The sequence below is a fragment of the Stegostoma tigrinum genome, chromosome 32 (genome assembly GCF_030684315.1).
Source record: "Stegostoma tigrinum isolate sSteTig4 chromosome 32, sSteTig4.hap1, whole genome shotgun sequence".
Lineage (NCBI taxonomy): Eukaryota > Metazoa > Chordata > Chondrichthyes > Orectolobiformes > Stegostomatidae > Stegostoma > Stegostoma tigrinum.
In genome coordinates, this window is record NC_081385.1 from 15895601 (window position 1) to 15913866 (window position 18266).

The 18266-nt window shown below is 41.8% G+C and overlaps 1 protein-coding gene across 2 annotated transcripts in view; it reads left to right on the top strand.

The window, feature by feature from the left end:
* Positions 1-18266, top strand: part of snx19b (sorting nexin 19b) — a 167285-nt gene that overhangs the window by 28225 nt on the left and 120794 nt on the right. The window contains exon 8 of one of the 2 annotated variants that reach the window (XM_059638914.1): positions 13434-13563. In XM_059638914.1, coding sequence (XP_059494897.1) covers positions 13434-13563 — 130 coding nt within the window. Of the gene's footprint in view, positions 1-6627; positions 7998-13433; positions 13564-18266 lie in introns of those variants that run through there. The other variant, XM_059638915.1, reaches the window with a different exon arrangement.

The window sequence follows — 18266 nt, forward strand, 5'->3', positions numbered from 1 at the left end:
CCGGAGGAAGAGGTGGGGTTTGGGGCCTGTGTAGGTGCGGAAGAGGGACTGTTCCACGTAACCTACAAAGAGGCAGGCATAGCTGGGGCCCATGCGGGTGCCCGTGGCCACCCCCTTAGTCTGTAGGAAGTGGGAGGAGTCAAAAGAGAAGTTGTTGAGTGTGAGGACGAGTTCAGCTAGGCGGATGAGAGTGTCGGTGGAGGGGGCCTGGTCGGGCCTGCGGGACAGGAAGAAGCGGAGGGCCTTGAGGCCATCTCCATGCGGAATGCAGGTGTACAGGGACTGGACGTCCATGGTGAAGATGAGGTGTTGGGGGCCAGGGAATTGGAAGTCCTGGAGGAGGTGGAGGGCGTGGGTGGTGTCACGGACATAGGTGGGGAGTTCCTGGACCAAAGGGGAGAAAATGGAGTCCAGATAGGTGGAGATGAGTTCGGTGGGGCAGGAGCAGGCTGAGACGATGGGTCGACCAGGGCAGGCAGGTTTGTGGATTTTGGGAAGGAGATAGAAACGGGCCGTGCGGGGTTGGGGAACAATGAGGTTGGAGGCTGTGGGTGGGAGGTCCCCTGAGGTGATGAGGTCATGAATGGTGTTGGAGATGATGGTTTGGTGCTCGGGTGTGTGGTCATGATCGAGGAGGCGGTAGGAGGTGGTGTCGGAGAGTTGGCGTCTGGCCTCGGCGATGTAGAGGTCAGTGCGCCATACTACCATTGCGCCACCCTTGTCTGCGGGTTTGATGGTGAGGTTGGGGTTGGAGCGGAGTGAGCGGAGGGCTGCCCGTTCTGCGGGGGAGAGGTTGGAGTGGGTGAGAGGGGTGGAGAGGTTGAGGCGGTTGATGTCTCGACGGCAGTTGGAGATGAAGAGGTCGAGGGAGGGTAGGAGGCCTGGGGGTGGTGTCCAGGAGGAGGACTTGTGTTGGAAGCGGGTGAAGGGGTCAGTGGAAGGAGGGTTGGGTTCCCGGTTGAAGAAGTAGGCATGCAGGCGAAGACGGCGGAAAAACTGCTCTATGTCCGACCGTGACTGGTATTCGTTGATGTGTGGTTGTAGGGGGACAAAGGTGAGCCCCTTGCTCAGGACTGACCGTTCGTCCTCAGTCAGTGGGAGGTCTGGGGGGATGGTGAAGATGCGGCAGGGCTCAGTGTGGCTGTCTTCTCTGGGGTTGCAGGCTGTGGAGGTTGTGGGCGGAGCGATGAGGTCGTCGGCCGTGGGCGGGGTTCCGTCGGCCGTGGGCGGGGTTCCGTCCCCATGAACCTGTTCCACCATTCAGTGGTCACTGCTGATCTGTTCATGTTTAAAATTCTCTCTCGCTCTTATTGTACTTGTAGAATCTCTTTGGATTATAAGTAACCTATCTGCCAAGGATATCTTGTATTCTGCTTTTGCCCTCCTGATTTCTCTCATAAGGATGCCTCTGCACTGCTTGTACTCTTCAAGAGGTTCATTTGATCCCAGTTGTCTCAATCCATTCTGAGGAAGGGTCACCGCACCAGAAACATTCACTCTGTTTTCTTCTCCACAGATGCTGCCAGACCTGCTGAGCTTTTCCAGCAACTTTGTTTTTGTCTCAATCTAGTATCTGCTTCTTTCTTATTCTTGGCCAAAACCTCAACATTTTTATTGTTCCCAACTCTTACCAACTTTACCCTTCGCTCCAACAGGAACATAATGCCTTTTAATTCTCATTATCACATTTTTGAAAGCCTCCCACTTGCCAGTCGTCCCTTTACCTACAAACCGTCTATTCCGATCAGCTTTTGAAAGTTCCTGTCGCATACTGTCTTGCCCAAAGTTTCCTATTTTCTGCCTCCTTTCTTTTGAGTAGAAGGGATGTTTTGCTACTTTCCATTCCAATGGAACCTGTCTTGAGTCAAGGGAATTTTATAAAATTAAGATCAATGCACATCCAACTTCATTAGCAGTCTCTTTTAAGACCACAGCATGAGGTCCATCTGGACCTAGAGACCTGTCAACTTAGTACTGCTTTCCTTATAATTTTAATTTCATTAAGTTGCTCTCTGTCTTCCACCTCCTGATTTATGGTGATATCTGGAATATCTTTTATACATTCTAAAATGAAGACAGAAACAAAATATTTGTTCATTTTGCTTGCTATTTCTTTGTTCTCTATTGTTAACTCCTATTCTCAATTGTTAGAGGACCAGCATCAATTTTATTGACTCTTTTTTTGAACTACTTGCTATCCAATTTTACATTTCTAGCTGGCTTCCCCTCATTTTTTTTTCTGATTAACCTTTGTCATTCATTTTTTTTTATTATTCTGAACAAACGTCGAACTTGGCTAACAAAGTGTGAAGCTGGATGAACACAGCACGCCAAGCAGCATCTCAGGAGCACAAAAGATGACGTTTCGGGCCTAGACCCTTCATCAGAGAGGGGGATGGGGTGAGGGTTCTGGAATAAATAGGGAGAGAGGGGGAGGTGGACCGAAGATGGAGAGAAAAGAAGAGAGGTGGAGAGGAGAGTATAGGTGAGGAGGTAGGGTGGGGATAGGTCAGTCCAGGGAAGACGGACAGGTCAAGGAGGTGGGATGAGGTTAGTAGGTAGGAAATGGAGGTATGGCTTGAGGTGGGAGGAAGGGATGGGTGAGAGGAAGAACAGGTTAGGGAGGCAGAGACAGACTGGGCTGGTTTTGGGATGCAGTTGGGGGAGGGGGTGAGCTGGGCTGGTTGTGTGATGCAGTGGGGGGAGGGCATGAAGTGGGTTGGTTTTGGGATGCAGTGGGGGAAGGGGAGATTTTGAAGCTGGTGAAGTCCACATTGATACCATGAGGCTAAAGGGTTCCCAAGTGAAATATGAGTTGCTGTTCCCGAAACCTTCGGGTGGCATCTTTGTGGCACTGCAGGAGGCCCATGATGGACATGTCATCTAAAGAATGGGAGAGGGAGTGGAAATGGTTTGCGACTGGGAGGTGCAGTTGTTTATTGCGAACCGAGCGGAGGTGTTCTGCAAAGCGGTCCCCAAGCCTCCGCTTGGTTTCCCCAATGTAGAGGAAGCCACACCAGGTACAATGGATACAGTATACCACATTGGCAGATGTGCAGGTGAACCTCTGCTTAATACGGAAAGTCATCTTGGGGCCTGGGATGGGGGTGAGGGAGGAGGTGTGGGGGCAAGTGTAGCACTTCCTGCGGTTGCAGGGGAAGGTGCCGGGTGTGGTGGGGTTGGAGGGCAGTGTGGAGCGAACAAGGGAGTCACGGAGAGAGTGGTCTCTCCAGAAAGCAGACAAGGGTGGGGATGGAAAAATGTCTTGGGTGGTGGGGTCGGATTGTAAATGACGGTAGTGTTGGAGGATGATGCATTGTATCCGGAGGTTGGTGGGGTGGTGTGTGAGAATGAGGGGAATCCTCTTTGGGCGGTTGTGGCGAAGGCGGGGTGTGAGGGATGTGTTGCGGAAATGCGGGAGACGTGGTCAAGGGCGTTCTCGACCACTGTGGGGGGAGAGACCACTCTTTCCGTGACTCCCTTGTTCGCTCCATACTGCCCTCCAACCCCACCACACCTGGCACCTTCCCCTGCAACCGCAGGAAGTGCTACATTTGCCCCCACACCTTCTCCCTCACCCCCATCCCAGGCCCCAGATGACTTTCCATATTAAGCAGAGGTTCACCTGCACATCTGCCAATGTGGTATACTGTATCCATTGCACCCGGTGTGGCTTCCTCTACATTGGGGAAACCAAGCGGAGGCTTGGGGACTTCTTTGCAGAACACCTCCGCTCGGTTCGCAGTAAACAACTGCACCTCCCAGTCGCGAACCATTTCAACTCCCCCTTCCATTCTTTAGATGACATGTCCATCATGGGCCTCCTGCAGTGCCACAATGATGCCATCCGAAGGTTGCAGGAACAGCAACTCATATTCCGCTTGGGAACCCTGCAGCCCAATGATATCAATGCGGACTTCACCAGCTTCAAAATCTCCCCTCCCCCCACCGCATCCCAAAACCAGCCCAGCTCATCCCCTCCCCCCACTGCATCTCACAACCAGCCCAGCTCACCCCCTGTCCCCACTGCATCCCAAAACCAGCTCAGTCTGTCTCTGCTCCCTAACCTGTTCTTCCTCTCACCCATCCCTTCCTCCCCCCTCAAGCCGCACCTCCATTTCCTACCTACTAACCTCATCCCACCTCCTTGACCTGTCCATCTTCCCTGGACTGACCTATCCCCTCCCTCCCTCCCCACCTATACTCTCCTCTCCACCTATCTTCTTTTCTCTCCATCTTCGGTCCGCCTCCCCCTCTCTCCCTATTTATTCCAGAACCCTCACCCCATCCCCCTCTCTGAAGAAGGGTCTAGGCCCGGAACGTCAGCTTTTGTGCTCCTGAGATGCTGCTTGGCCTGCTGTGTTCATCCAGCCTCACATTTTATTATCTTGGATTCTCCAGCATCTGCAGTTCCCATTATCACTGATACAATCTAACTTGGCTGTCACCTTTGTGTCCTACGCTTTTTTCCCCTAAGTCTGATGCTTTCCTTAACACCTTTACTTAATCATGGATGTGGATCCTTCCTTTAGAACTTTTATGGTGGGAAGAAACATTCTGAAATATCCCCTCAAGTGTTTTACACTTCATCTTTATTGATCTGTCCCCCAGACTAGAATGTAGTTCACTTCAACTCATTCAGCTTTCATGTCCAAGTTGTTGCCCCTTCTTAGATTAGAAATATCAGCCTTAACCAGTGTCATCTTTTCAAAACGAATGTAAAATTCAGTCATAGAATCCCTACAGTGTGGAAACAGGCCCTTCGGCCCCATGAGTCCACACTGAACCTCAGAGCATCCTGCCCAGACCCAATCCCCTGTAATCCACCTAAGCTACACATTCCTGAACACTACGGGCAATTTAGCATGGCCAATTCACCTAATCTGCACACCTTTGGCCTGTGGGAGGAAATTGGAGCACTTGGAGGAAACCCATGCAGACATGGGGAGCATGTGCAAACTCCACACACAATCGCCTGCGGGTGGAATCGAACCCAGGTGCCTGGCACAGTGAGGCAGCAGTGCTAACCACTGAGCCACTGTGTTGCCCATTTGTAATTGCCGCTGCTTTAGCATTCCTTAACCCTGAGGTTATTAATTAATCCTGTAACATCCTGTAATATCAAGGTTAATATATCCTGCACTTCCAGAACATGGTGGTCTTAGAAATTATCTCAAAAGCATTCTGAGAACTCTTCTTTGATGCTTCTGCCAATCTGATTATCCCAGTTTATATGTAAAGTCACACATGATTAATGCTTTACTGAAAGCACCTATATTTCTTCTGTGTTGATGTCAGGAGACCTGTAGACTACTCCAACCAGTGACTTCTTTCCCCTTCTACTGTTCATTTCCACCCGAACTGATGCTATATCCTGATGATCTGAACCAAGGTCACTTCTTCATTAATGCACAAATGCTGTCCTTCTTTAACAGTACTACCCCTCCATCTTTACATTGCTTCCTACCTTCTTGAATGCCATATGCCCTTCAATTTTCAGAGCCCAACCTCGACATCCTGCAGCCATATCTCTGTAATAACTATCAGATTATATTTACTCACCTCAGTTTGTGTTATTTATTTGTTTACTTTGTTATGAATACTGTGCGCATTCAGATGCAGAACCTTTCATTTTGTGTTTTCTTATCTTTGTAACATCCAGTCTTGATTGTTGATCATGTATTCTTAGCTTTGCATCAATTATTCTCTTGTAACTCTGGTAAATAATACAATTTATTAAATTTGTTTAATTTGTTAACTTATTCAATTTATTAAATTCAGTAAAAGCAGAAAATAAGATTTGGTCATGTTTGTTAGTAATGCACATTCTGTTTACGAAAATATGGCATCAGTGGTCTAATTAATCATAGGTGAAATAAATGAAACAGACAAAACAAAACCCTTCCAAGGTGTTCTTGAATCAAATTAATTACCTGTTGAACTCAACTTGGATTAGTTTAGTTGTGTTATGATTTCACTCATGATAAACCTTAGAGAGTCTATTATACCTATTCAAATCTAGCATTCTAATAATTAAAGACATGATTGTAAATAATAATATCATTGTTAGAAAACTATTAAAATTGCGCAGTGAATTTTTAATATGTTGACTACACTTAATATTGGATGTGAGTTTGCTCGCTGAGCTGGAAGGTTCGTTTTCATACGTTTCATCACCATACTAGGTAACATCATCAGTGAGCCTCCGATGAAGCGCTGGTGTTATGTCCTGCTTTCTATTTATCTGGTTAGGTTTCCTTGGGTTGGTGATGTCATTTCCTGCATTGGTGATGTCATTTCCTGTTCTTTTTCTCAGGGCATGGTAGATTGATTTGGAGCCAATGTGTTTGTTGATGGAGTTCCGGTTGGAATGCCATGCTTCTAGGAATTCTCGTGCGTGTCTCTGTTTGGCTTGTCCTAGGATGGATGTGTTGTCCCAATCAAAGTGCTGTCCTTCCTCATCTGTATGTAAGGATACGAGTGATAGTGGGTCATGTTGTTTTGTGGCTAGTTGATGTTCATGTATCCTGGTGGCTAGCTTTCTGCCTGTTTGTCCAATGTAGTGTTTGTCACAGTTCTTGCAAGGTATTTTGTAGATGACGTTCGTTTTATTTGTTGTCTGTATAGGGTCTTTTAACACTACATTGGACAAACTGGCAGAAAGCTAGCCACCAGGATACATGAACATCAACTAGCCACAAAATGACATGACCCACTATCACTCGTATCCTTACATACAGATGAGGAAGGACACCACTTTGATTGGGACAACACATCCACCCTAGGACAAGCCAAACAGAGACACGCACGAGAATTCCTAGAAGCATGGCATTCCAACCGGAACTCCATCAACAAACACATTGATTTGGAGCCAATCTACCATGCCCTGAGAAAAAGAACAGGAAATGACATCACCAACCCAAGGAAACCTAACCAGATAAATAGAAAGCGGGACATACCACCAGTGCTTCATCGGAGGCTCACTGATGATTTTACCTAGAATGGTGACGAAACGTCTGAAAACGAACCTTCCAGCTCAGCGAGCAAACTCACATCCAGAACCTCAACCTGAGCTACAAATCTTCTCAAAACACTTAATATTGTCTATAATCTTGCAAGAATCCATAAAAGACTATGAACAATGTCATCCTAATTAATTTTGAAAATGTAAACGGTCCTGGAAAGTTCATTAAACATTGGGCAGTGACCACAGCCAAAAATATTTTTGTTTCAATAAAGTATGTCTGAAGTTTTGGTTGTGGAGAAGGAAACTTTTTTTTTAAATTGTTAAAAGAAATGTGTGTGACAGCTTCACAAGGTAGTTCCACATACTGCTGTCTTTGTGAAGGATTGAAGAAAATGGGTTGCAGCACGCAACTAGCATCCCAATTCACCTCTCCTTTCTGCCACTACCTGCATTTTAGTCATGCTTCCACTTTTACTTCCGTTCTCCTGACATGACTCTTTGACGAGCTATAGTTGCCAGGTGCCTTCTGTTGCCTCACCAAAGTGGTCTTTATTCTTTTGATGGTCAGGATTGGCATGACTTTTGAACAATGAGGGGAAAGAAACAAACGTTTGTGAACATGTCCTTATCTGATGTCCACATAATTCAGGAAGGAACGGCTGTATAGCAATTCAAAGCAGGGATGTTGGCTGATTCCAGTTTCTGAAGAGTTCCTTATATCCGTCAACAAAATAAACTTTCTTATGATGCTTCTACTTCTCTCTGACCAGACTAGGACAACTCTCCTGGAATGCTTAAGATGACTACAGCATGTTTCTCTTTGAATGGGGAGTGTCTCCCTCCAGCAACTTGCTGATGTGGCTCACAAAGTAAAGCAGCCTTTTCTGTTTTGCTGATCATAGACAACTTCTCTTGTGAGATTCATGTATTTGTAGAAATGTATGTAACGTGATCTCCAAAACACCCACTTCTCCATGGCAATGTAAAATCTTACCTCCAGGTGGAAATGTTAATTATTTGTTCTTGATACCATCTGCCTTTATTAGAAATAAATGGGCTGTTTACAACTTGATATCAACAGCACTTTTTTGGGACTGAGAATCTACTTCTGGTAAACTTGCATACAACTGTCATTGTCCTGACCATTAATAACTTGTATCATCTTAATGAATCGATTTAAGCCTTCCTTTGATCTCTAACAGTCAAACCACCCAGGCTTATTATCAGACAAACTAGTGACCCTAAATTTAAAGCAACAGCTCTAAAACACTGTAATCTTATTAACCTCAAATTGTAGCATTTGTGCTTTCGATAATCTGAGGGCATCTTAAAGAATGTTTTAGCTAATTAAGTACTCTTGAATTGTTGTAATGGAGAAAAATGCAGTAAATGTCATTGTTACATAACAAGTATTCAAAGTTTTTTCCAATATATGCTGGCTGTTGTGACAAGCATGTGTTTCAATACAACATCCCAGCCAGAATTGCAAAATCATGTGCATTATTCTGTATTTCCTGAGATTTTAGGGTTTGTCTTCTCCTTCTCAAGTAACAAAAAGAGGCACTTGAATTTATTTGATGCAAGGGATTGAGGAACGAAATGAATGTGAAGGAGCAATCATGTTTTCCCAAAGCCCTTCCAATTATGAATATTACTTTTGAAATTGAAATGTTATTATCACATGATAGAGTTCCACATAAACTTCTGACTGAATTGCATCTCTCTTTGTGTGTTTTCAGGAATAGAATAAAAATAAGAGTGCTAGTTTGGAGCCACAAGTCTTTACTCAATTGACCTAGTTTGAATGTTCACATTCTATTTTGAATTTGCCTCATTTTGATTTGTCCAAATTTTGAAAGCTGAGTTTGCATTTGATATTCTCAAAAGTGCAAAGTTGGAGGCTGTGGCCACGGGTACTAGTTGCAGCTATGCTACAACCTGAAATAAAAGCAGAAAATGCTAGAAATGTTCAGCAGTTCTGGCAGCATCTGAGGTGAGACAAACAGAGTTGTGTTTCAGGTTTGTAACCTTTCTTCACAACATGCTGACAATGGAGAATTAAGCAATATGAAATCCAAATGTGATATTTTATAGGCTCGAGACTGCAGTTCAGATTTTAATTTTGCTGACTTGATACAGGCTACAGGAAACTGTAATAGGGCAGTTATCCTACTTACCATAGCCATTGCAGTGGAAATAGAAACGTAGACTTAAACTATCCAGGGAGAATTTTATTGGAATGTTAATTCTTAAATTTAGCTTTCGTGCCAGTAAAAGTATTAAGTTGACAGGCATCTTATCCAGACAACATTATCTAGTCTAGACGACTGCTAAACTTTAAACGCTGACTTAAATATGCAAAAGGATTTTGAGAAAATTCACATCAGGACAGTCTCATCTGATACTTCGGTAGCAGTGCTATTTTCATTTTCAGAGGATTGCAGCATTCTATTAATGAGAAACACATGCAGGAGATCGTGTTCAAAACCCTTTTATCGAGTTGATTTCAGTATTGGAGCTGTGTGGTTACCAAATTCTTTATACTGGCTTTGGCTTTGCATTATGTAACTTTCGTTGAATGATAAAATTGCAAAACTGACATTTAGCCATTGATGAGCAATTCCTCAACTAGAAAGTGATTAGGAATATTATTTACACATTGTGGTTATGTTTCTGTTCTTATTACCATCAAACAGATCGTTAAAATTAATGAGGGAAAGTGGAGAACTCCAGGTATATCTTGTAGAAGTTTACATCGTCTAGTTTTGATGTCTGTCCGAAGTGTGTGGCACAATATCTATGGCTACCAAATGGATAATCTCAGTGAGCTGATTTGTTAAGAAAGATAGTAACTCTAAACATGTGGTGATTCATTTTTAACCACGTTTGTTTAAGATGTTAAACAACACATCAGATTTCCTCCCAGTCGATTTAGGAATTGTTGGAAAATTATATTTTTTTTGCTGTGTATATCTTTCTCTCTTTGTTCTGCAACTGATTAGTATAAACACTCTGTAGGATCCTTTTCTTGTTTCTTTAACTTTTTGGGACATTAAAAAAAAATCCAGATACTTTCATGATAGCTTTGAAGTCAGAATTAGAATGAAACTATTTTAAAACTTCATTAGAATAATCATTATTGTCAGCTTTGTTATCACTTCTTGACACCTGACAAACAACTAATTAACCTTTTTAAATTCTTTTTTATGAACTTTTTGTTTGGTAGAATATACATTTTATTATTTCAATTTTGTTTAGTGGTCAGCACAATTTTTGCTAAAGTTTTCAAGAAGTAGTTCTGATCTCACTAATGTGGAGAATTTCCAGTGTCCAGATTGTAAAGCTATACAAAGGAACAGGATAGATCAAAGATGACACCCAATCCTACCTCACCATCATCACTTGGGACAGTTCTATTGTTGTCAAGTTATATGACTATTTTTTGACATCCAATATTAGATCAGCAGCAATTCCCACTCCATTAACCATCTTCCAACTCCATTTGTTCCCTTGGGAACGGTCAAAGCCCCTAAACCAGGCTGTTTGATAGCATATTTAGCTTCAAAGGTGAGCTGCCAAGTACATCTGCCCCATCATTACACACTACTTTTCCAATCTTTGTAACATCACCTAACTTCAACCTGACATAGGTTATCTGTTGCCAAAATCCTCATTTGTGTGTTTTTTTCCTCCTAGCCCTAATTATTACAGCATGCTGCTGGTTGGAGCTCATCTTCTATGCTTGTGTCCTTACTCACATGGCGTCCTGCTGAGCTGTCATCCCTGTGCTCACTGATATATATTGGTTCCCAGTCATGTAAAGCTTTGATTGTAAAAATCTTATTCATTTTTTATTTGAAATCCTCCTCTGGACTGGTCTCTTCACATCTCTGTAATCTTCAGCCATGCATCCCTCCAAGCAACGTGTGCTCAACTAATTCTTGTCCCTTCAGTTTTCCCAATGTTAACTGGCTGCAGGCATTATCGTGTAGAGTCTTCTCTTTAAATTTCCCCATGTCTCTGCTTCTTTTTGTTTCTTTAAGGCGTTCCTTTTAAACTGCCACTGACCGATCTGCCCCAGTACTGCTTTAAGTGACTTGCTGTGAAATTTTCCTTTGTTAAGCTCCTGTGAAGTGTCTTGGGTAAAACAGTAAAGCTGTTATATAAATATAAGCTGCTGACATTTCAAACTTCTTCCTTTACCCAGTTCTAGCATGGCTGATACTTATGCACCATACCTGCTTGAATTCCCTGTGCTTTAATCCTGTTGTCCAACAAAAATTTATAAAGTTCAGTTTTGAAATTTTCAATTATGCCAATCTCTGTAGTGTTTTGGTGTGGGAGAGTGTTTCTGGTATTCACTACTCTTCTAGTGAAGAAGCACTGCCTTATGTCATTCCTGAATGTGTCTGCTGTAGTTCTGGTAGCCCCCAGGTGAGAAAATAATTTCTCTTCAAGTACTGTGTCCTTTAACGAGAGGCCTTTTGTGCTGTTCTTTTAGTTGATTCATGTTTTGCAAATACGATGGACTATAGCAGGCCATTAAATCCAAGACGAGATGTCTTGAGGTGGGTAGAATAGGGAGCTGTCATCTATACATATCTCCACTAGGTGGAGGTATACCACTTTTTAACCCTCAGAGCCTGGAGATGTAAAGATCTAATCTATATGAGTCCTTTCCCCTGCTTTTTGCAGCAACTGCTCTTTAGAGACAGTGATCCCATCGAGGAGATTGGGGCTTGCATAATTAGTGACACTATAATATCCCGTTAAAATGGGAAAAATTCACAGGAATTTGACAATACATTGTCATTTCCAATTTCTATCTGCTGCTCCTATCCAGCATAGTTTAAGGATATTTCTAGTAAAGTTGAATTAAACAATATTATCTGAACTTATCCAGATTAAACAACATGAAGCTAATAGGAATTATATTTTTAGTTCAGAAATTATTAGTTTAATACAAGATTGATTTTGAAAAACATTTGGAAAATATGAAACAACTTTTTTCATATTATATCTTATGTTCTTAGAGTATCCCACTGTGTTTGGCCATTAATGGAATTGTTTTGAAGTGTGTTTACTGCTATGATCACAATGCAATGTGACTGAGCGTGGCAAAGTCCCACACACAGCTTGTTAACAAATGACTATATAATATGATTGTCCAGGAAAAAATTCTGGCCAGCTTGCAGGAAAGCTTCTTGCCATTCTTCATATAGTGCCATTTCATCTTTTACATCTTTGAGAACAGCCTGCGATTAACATCTGACCTGGCAGTATTCCTTCTGTGCGACTGTGTACTCTAACTTTAGAATATGTGCTGAAGCCTGTAATGGAATTTAAACCAGTAGCCGCATTGCTCAGAGGCAAAGGTACTACCTATTGCATTAAGTTGATACCATGTAGAGTACCTGGTGAAACAAAATAATCTAACATTTCTTATAAACACCTAATGATATAAAATAAATAATTTGTCTCAGCTCCATGGAATACATTGAGGCTGCATTTCTTTATTTGTATGTTGACTGACTTAGGTAAGCTGAGTGTCCTCCAACTCAAGTCTGAAAGCTCACAGCCATCCTTTCTCTCCACGAATTCTGTGTCTGTGCCCTCTATTTTGTTCCTGTTTTTGACATTTGAATGCATGTGCACCTACTTAATTGCGAGCTGGGTTTGTGTCAAAATCAAAAGTTAGGCTAGGCGTGTCACCAGCTTCCTTCGTTTCATCTTTTAGAACGTTGCCTGTCATTCTCCTCTTTTGGCTTTATCTTGCAGAAATCATCGTGTGCTCCTCTTGCAGTTTCTGTTTGCTCATAAACCTGACACACTGACCTCCTGAACTTTACCTGATACAAACATTGTAGCCCATAGCCTAACCCACGTTAGTCATCTGATCTATCTTTCTGATTCTCCCGGCCTCATTTGAGAATACCTTGCTGGCTGTGCACCTCAATTTATCAGCTGTTGTGCCCGTTTTCTCAACTGTTCATATTGTCATGTTCTCCTTTAATGTTCAGCAATCCTATAATAGTTAATTGTTTCGTAATATATTTGACCACCTCCCCTAATGCCTGCTTAGTACCTAATTTACCCTTTGTGAAATGCCTTTTTAACAAATAATTCTTGCAAGATAGACAGCAACTGCAAAGCCAGAACTTGTTACAGATCTTAAACGCTTTAAAAATCTTGAAGCTTATCACTTGTGAGCTGTTTTCTCAAATGCAGCCATGTTCTTTATTCTTTGTACATACCGTCCTTAATAGTACATAACTGCAACTTAATGCAATAGGTAGTACTTTTGCCTCTGAGCAAGGCGGCTACTGGTTCAGTCAGAGGATGTGAAAAGTAAAGCTGATTTGGTTCTCACTTTTCCTGATTTTGAACACTTATTTCAGGTGCTCTTTATTTGTGGTAAACGTAAAATGTTCATTTGCTTTCCTTTCCTTTCCTTTTGAAACAAAAGGTTCTGAAACAGCTTTGGCAGATGTAGCACTGGATCTCCTCTGTTTACTGATGAAAGATCACTGGAGCTGGCTGTGCACTGAGAACGTGCAAAAAGTAATCAGGCTGTTGTGTGGGACCTTGATAGAAAGGTGGGTGAGTTGCACACCAAACAACCATTTTTTTTGAAAGCTAAAATTTTGTTCACTGTGTCACTGTCGATTTAGAACTCTGAAATTGTAATCTGTTGCCTGACACTAAACTGAATGAGTTCATATCTCAGTAACTTGCAGTTAAGATGCATTAGAACGTTACGTATTTAGCCTATACATAGATGAATTAAATCAAATTGTAAAAATGGTTCTCAAACTGAACTGGTATGAAAGCGACACAATGGAGAAGCAAACGGCTTAGAGAAAGCTTGTGTAATTCCTCTATAAATACTAGTTTTCTCAAATCTATCAGTATGGCTTATGCGTAAATTGAATACTTTTAGTTGAAGTAATGAGTTTAAGACACAAGTTTAAACAGCTAGAGCTAAGGCATTGTTTCTTCTGATGGAGAATTATATTGTAGCTTCTACAATTCATAAATGAGAAATTGCAAGGCCTAATGATAAATTTGTTAATAATATGTCAAATGTAACTAAGAAAACTGATATTTTACTGCTGAAATTGAAAAATGGTGTGACTATACTGGCCAGGAGTCTGTTTAGTTCCAATACAAAAGTCTCCAGCACCACAGCCAGAGTGTGTTGAAGAACATAGCCTTCACAGGATTCAGTGTTGGTAGAATTTGAATGCAACTCAAGGTGGGATTTGAAATGAGTTTTTCTATTCTATGTACTATACAGAAACATATTGAACAGTTGAAATGTTCCATAAGCCTTTTGTATAAAACACTCAGTGAATGATCTTGATTCAAGATACAAAGCAAGTTTCCCATCAGATATGTGTTGGTTACATGATTAGATTGATGAGTCATTTTCATACATCTGGTATAAATCCTTTCTAATTATTATTATTTCCTTATTCAGTTGCTAATAGTATGATGAACCTGCTTTGTAAGTTTTTTTTTGTGCTTAGCAGCCAGAAATCCCTGAAACTTCGAAGTATTACTGAGTAGTTGCGTTTAATTCTACCCAGCAATAAGGGAGGGGTTTATTGAAAGTTTTTAAGTTGTTCATATGAACAATCCAGGGACTACTGAAGAGAAGTTTAAAGGCTGTAGGAAGTTAGTAATGTTTTGGAGTTGGGGTTCAGAAGACATCCAGGGGAGCTGAGAAAGTGGGAAGGTCATTGGTACTGTCTTAAGGGGAATGCTACAAGGACAAGGAAGAAGCCCATGAGTGTTAATATGTACAGCTGAGAGAATGGGGGATAAAAAGCTCACAAGCAGCATTTGTTTGTTGCAACTGAGCAAGATTGGAGCATGGGGAAAAACCCAGAACTGGCGTAGTGAAGCTATTTCTTGGTGAAGAGTTAGCATTATGTCTGTTAATGAGTACTGGAGTTCAGGTTTGCAGTCCAGAGCAAATTAGATCCAGGAAAGGATTAACCAGAATGGGAGCAGTTATCGAGATAGAATGGAGTAGCTTTTGAGAGGGAGATTCAAGATTCAGTAAATGTTAAGATTTGTGATTCCTTGTGAAGTTTAATGAGATTTGATGACCCGTCTCATTGTTAACATAGCCTGGAAGAACTGTTTGGATCGGTCTTGATTACATTTTCCATTTTGTATACACTGGGGTTTTCAATCTCCTTCTTCTTTAGGAAGTCTCCAGGATCTCTCAAATGGTTACTGGTCCCTCACCAGATCATGGCATAATTTAGTGATCTGGTCTGGGTTCGTAACAATAATCTCTGGGCTCATTAGTTCAAAACTGTAATATTTAATTTTTGTTGAATATTTATTTTCCTTGACTGCAGTTTTCAAAGCTAAATATTTGCTTGTAACTTGTTTCAGCAATCAGTATTTCAAAAGATAATTTCAACGGTGTTAATTCAGATGCATAGTTAAAATGTATCAGTTTGTCATCTTCCTTCCAGTTGACTTACAGATAGTTTTACATTTTTTTATGTTGGAAATTTTAGATTGTTTAGGTACTTTTGAGGCTGTTCAGTATGTCCTAGTCTTGGAGAAGAGGAAAAGCTATTGAGATATGAATAACTTACTCCATTTAGTATTTAATTGCCAACCTTGTAATTGCATTCCAATACATTTTTGCCATTCTGTCCATTAGCATGCTTCACATTTATTTTAAAGAAGGCTAGGCTAATGTTGCTGCCATGTTGAAAAGTCTTGAACTGATACCATTAATATAGAAACTGTGTCAGTTGCTCTAAGCAGACAAATTTCCCCAAGCTCCTTTTGGGATGACTTCATGATATTTAATATTCTACAGCAGTTTAAGTCCAGCGATGACGAGCTAATCAAATCTCACTTATCCATCATTAGGAGCCAGGTGTCATAGTTAATTGAGATCATAACCTTATTCACTGGCTGTTGCTGACTATAAATCAAACCGGGAATGAGAATGAAGGGCTACTTAAGCGGACAGCTGAGGGAGTATTAATTTTGGGCTGCTAAGGAGAAAACCATTCTAAATTCAGCCCCTGATTTGGGACTTTAAACATCTACTCCTTTTTCTGAGGAACAGTACAGCAATTTTTTTTCTTCTCAAGGCTGTACTGCAAAAGCAAACTGAAGAAGACAACAAAAAGTAAGGAAGACATCTTTATCCTTTTAGCATTACAGTGGTTCTTTTGGAACATTAAAGTGGAATTTACTCCACCATGTCACGGTAGCCAGGGTGGTGGCCAGGGCCTGACTCATTTATTGAATCAGTTGACCTAACCCAATTCAGTGGAAGTGGCACAGCTTTCCGTGACCCCTAAAGGCTGCCAAGCAAACCCTGTTGGATTTTTCAGCGTTGTCCTGGGGCGTATTGTGTTATGTCTCACAACTAGTATGCAGGATATCTTTAACAGACGTATTCATGATATTGTCACTGTAACATAGCACATGAATTAAGGGTTAAGTCTCAGTCACCATCTTACTGGGCTCTCTTGAAGCATGACATACTGATAGAAGCATGCTGTGTGTAGCTGAATAGCTTAATATTAGACCAGAAGTTGAAGCGCTTGTGACTACAATTTACGCATATGCCTGGGGTTGTAATAAACGTCTGTTGAACCTTTCAGTACGACGTTATCCACATCTAATTTTTATATTACTGGAGATTTTATGCAATATATATATATTGCTTCAACAGATACTAATACCTTGTTGGAGGCAAAAGCCTATATCACGGTGGTAGATCAGCATTCTTTCAGCCATTTATTTCAGGAGATTGGAGTCAAAGCAATCCTCCTGCCCTTGCTTCCCCATCTCTTGCAATATGCATTCCAACCATGGTAACTCTTGGTCCACTGACCCTCGTGATCCTGGCCATCTGGTGAATGCATTGGTAGCAGCAACCTCAGCTCCTATTAATGTGCGGAGGATGTGAATGCTCTCTGTGAGGCGGGGTGAGCATTGTGACTGAATGACCATTGCCTCGGGTGATAGAAGAGTGAATGTTACCAGGATGGGAGGCAATCAAATATCCTCTTAGAGAGAGGTTGAATGTTTTGAGGGAGCTGACAGTGTTTCTGGGGATGCTGAAGTGCTTTGACATGCCAACTGATTTATTTGAAGTTACACACTAAGTAAATCCATGCAAAAACCAGACTAAATGTAAAGCCATCAACCTAAATTGCCAAACCTTGCATGGCTCTGGCCAACTGTTCCCACTGTTGTTAGAGTACCATTGTGGATCAACTAGCAGAATAAATCAGAAATCTAAGCTTCCTATAAGGTACTACAGATGTTTACACATTGGAAGATTTGCAGGGTCGCTATCCATATCAGCAGTGTAAGTTGTTTCTGAGGCCTCTCCACCTATTGGAAGATGTGGGCAAATATTTTTTCCATTGTTGAATGATAGCATTTAAATATTAAGAGTCGTATCTCACTTTTTATTTCTCTAAGCAAATTGTTTTAAAGCAGTTTAGTTACTTTCATTTCTGAAGAAGGATCCCAACCCGAAACGTTAGCTTTCCTGCTCCTCTGATGATGCCTGGCCTGCTGTGTTCCTCCAGCTCCACACTGTGTTATCTCTGACTTCAGCATCTGCAGTTCTTACTGTCTCTTAGTTACTTACATGCTGGTTGGATATCAGACGGAAATGCCTGGAGAAGATTATGGAGTTGGAAGTTAGGGGAGGGGTCGAGAGTTGGATTAGAATTGGATAGCCGAGGGAAAATGCTGGTCTTGTTAGGATGTTGCATGTGAACAGAAACCGCTTTCCGGTTACAACAGTGCAATGAGAACACCTCTTAGGCTTTGACTTCAGTTTTTGAGAAAGTTTGGCTGGCAGAGGAGGCAACTAGAAGGATTTAAGACAAAAAGAACACATAACATAAAGGTTGGAATGTTAGAGGACCCTGAACCACATAAACAATAGTGAGAAATCTGATAGAATCAGGTAAGATGTCCACCGAATCAGTTGTTGAAGTTGTGAGCAGCTACACAAGCCAATGAAATCCTGGATTTTGAGAGGAAATTCTTGCTAGGTGGTAGTAGGCTACCGATTTATAGGAATTACTCTTTATCAGACTTATTAACTGCACATTTCACCTCAATAATATGCATCTTCCTATTCTACCACTGATCATGAGAGAACCAAGTGCTAAGAAATCCTGACATGGAAGTCAGAGCTGTACCCGGCAGCTGCAGCTCGCTTTTTGCTTCTCCAGGCTGCCATCTTGAATCCCTGACAGCAACATCCTAGGGTGTGCTGTAGATGTCTTGA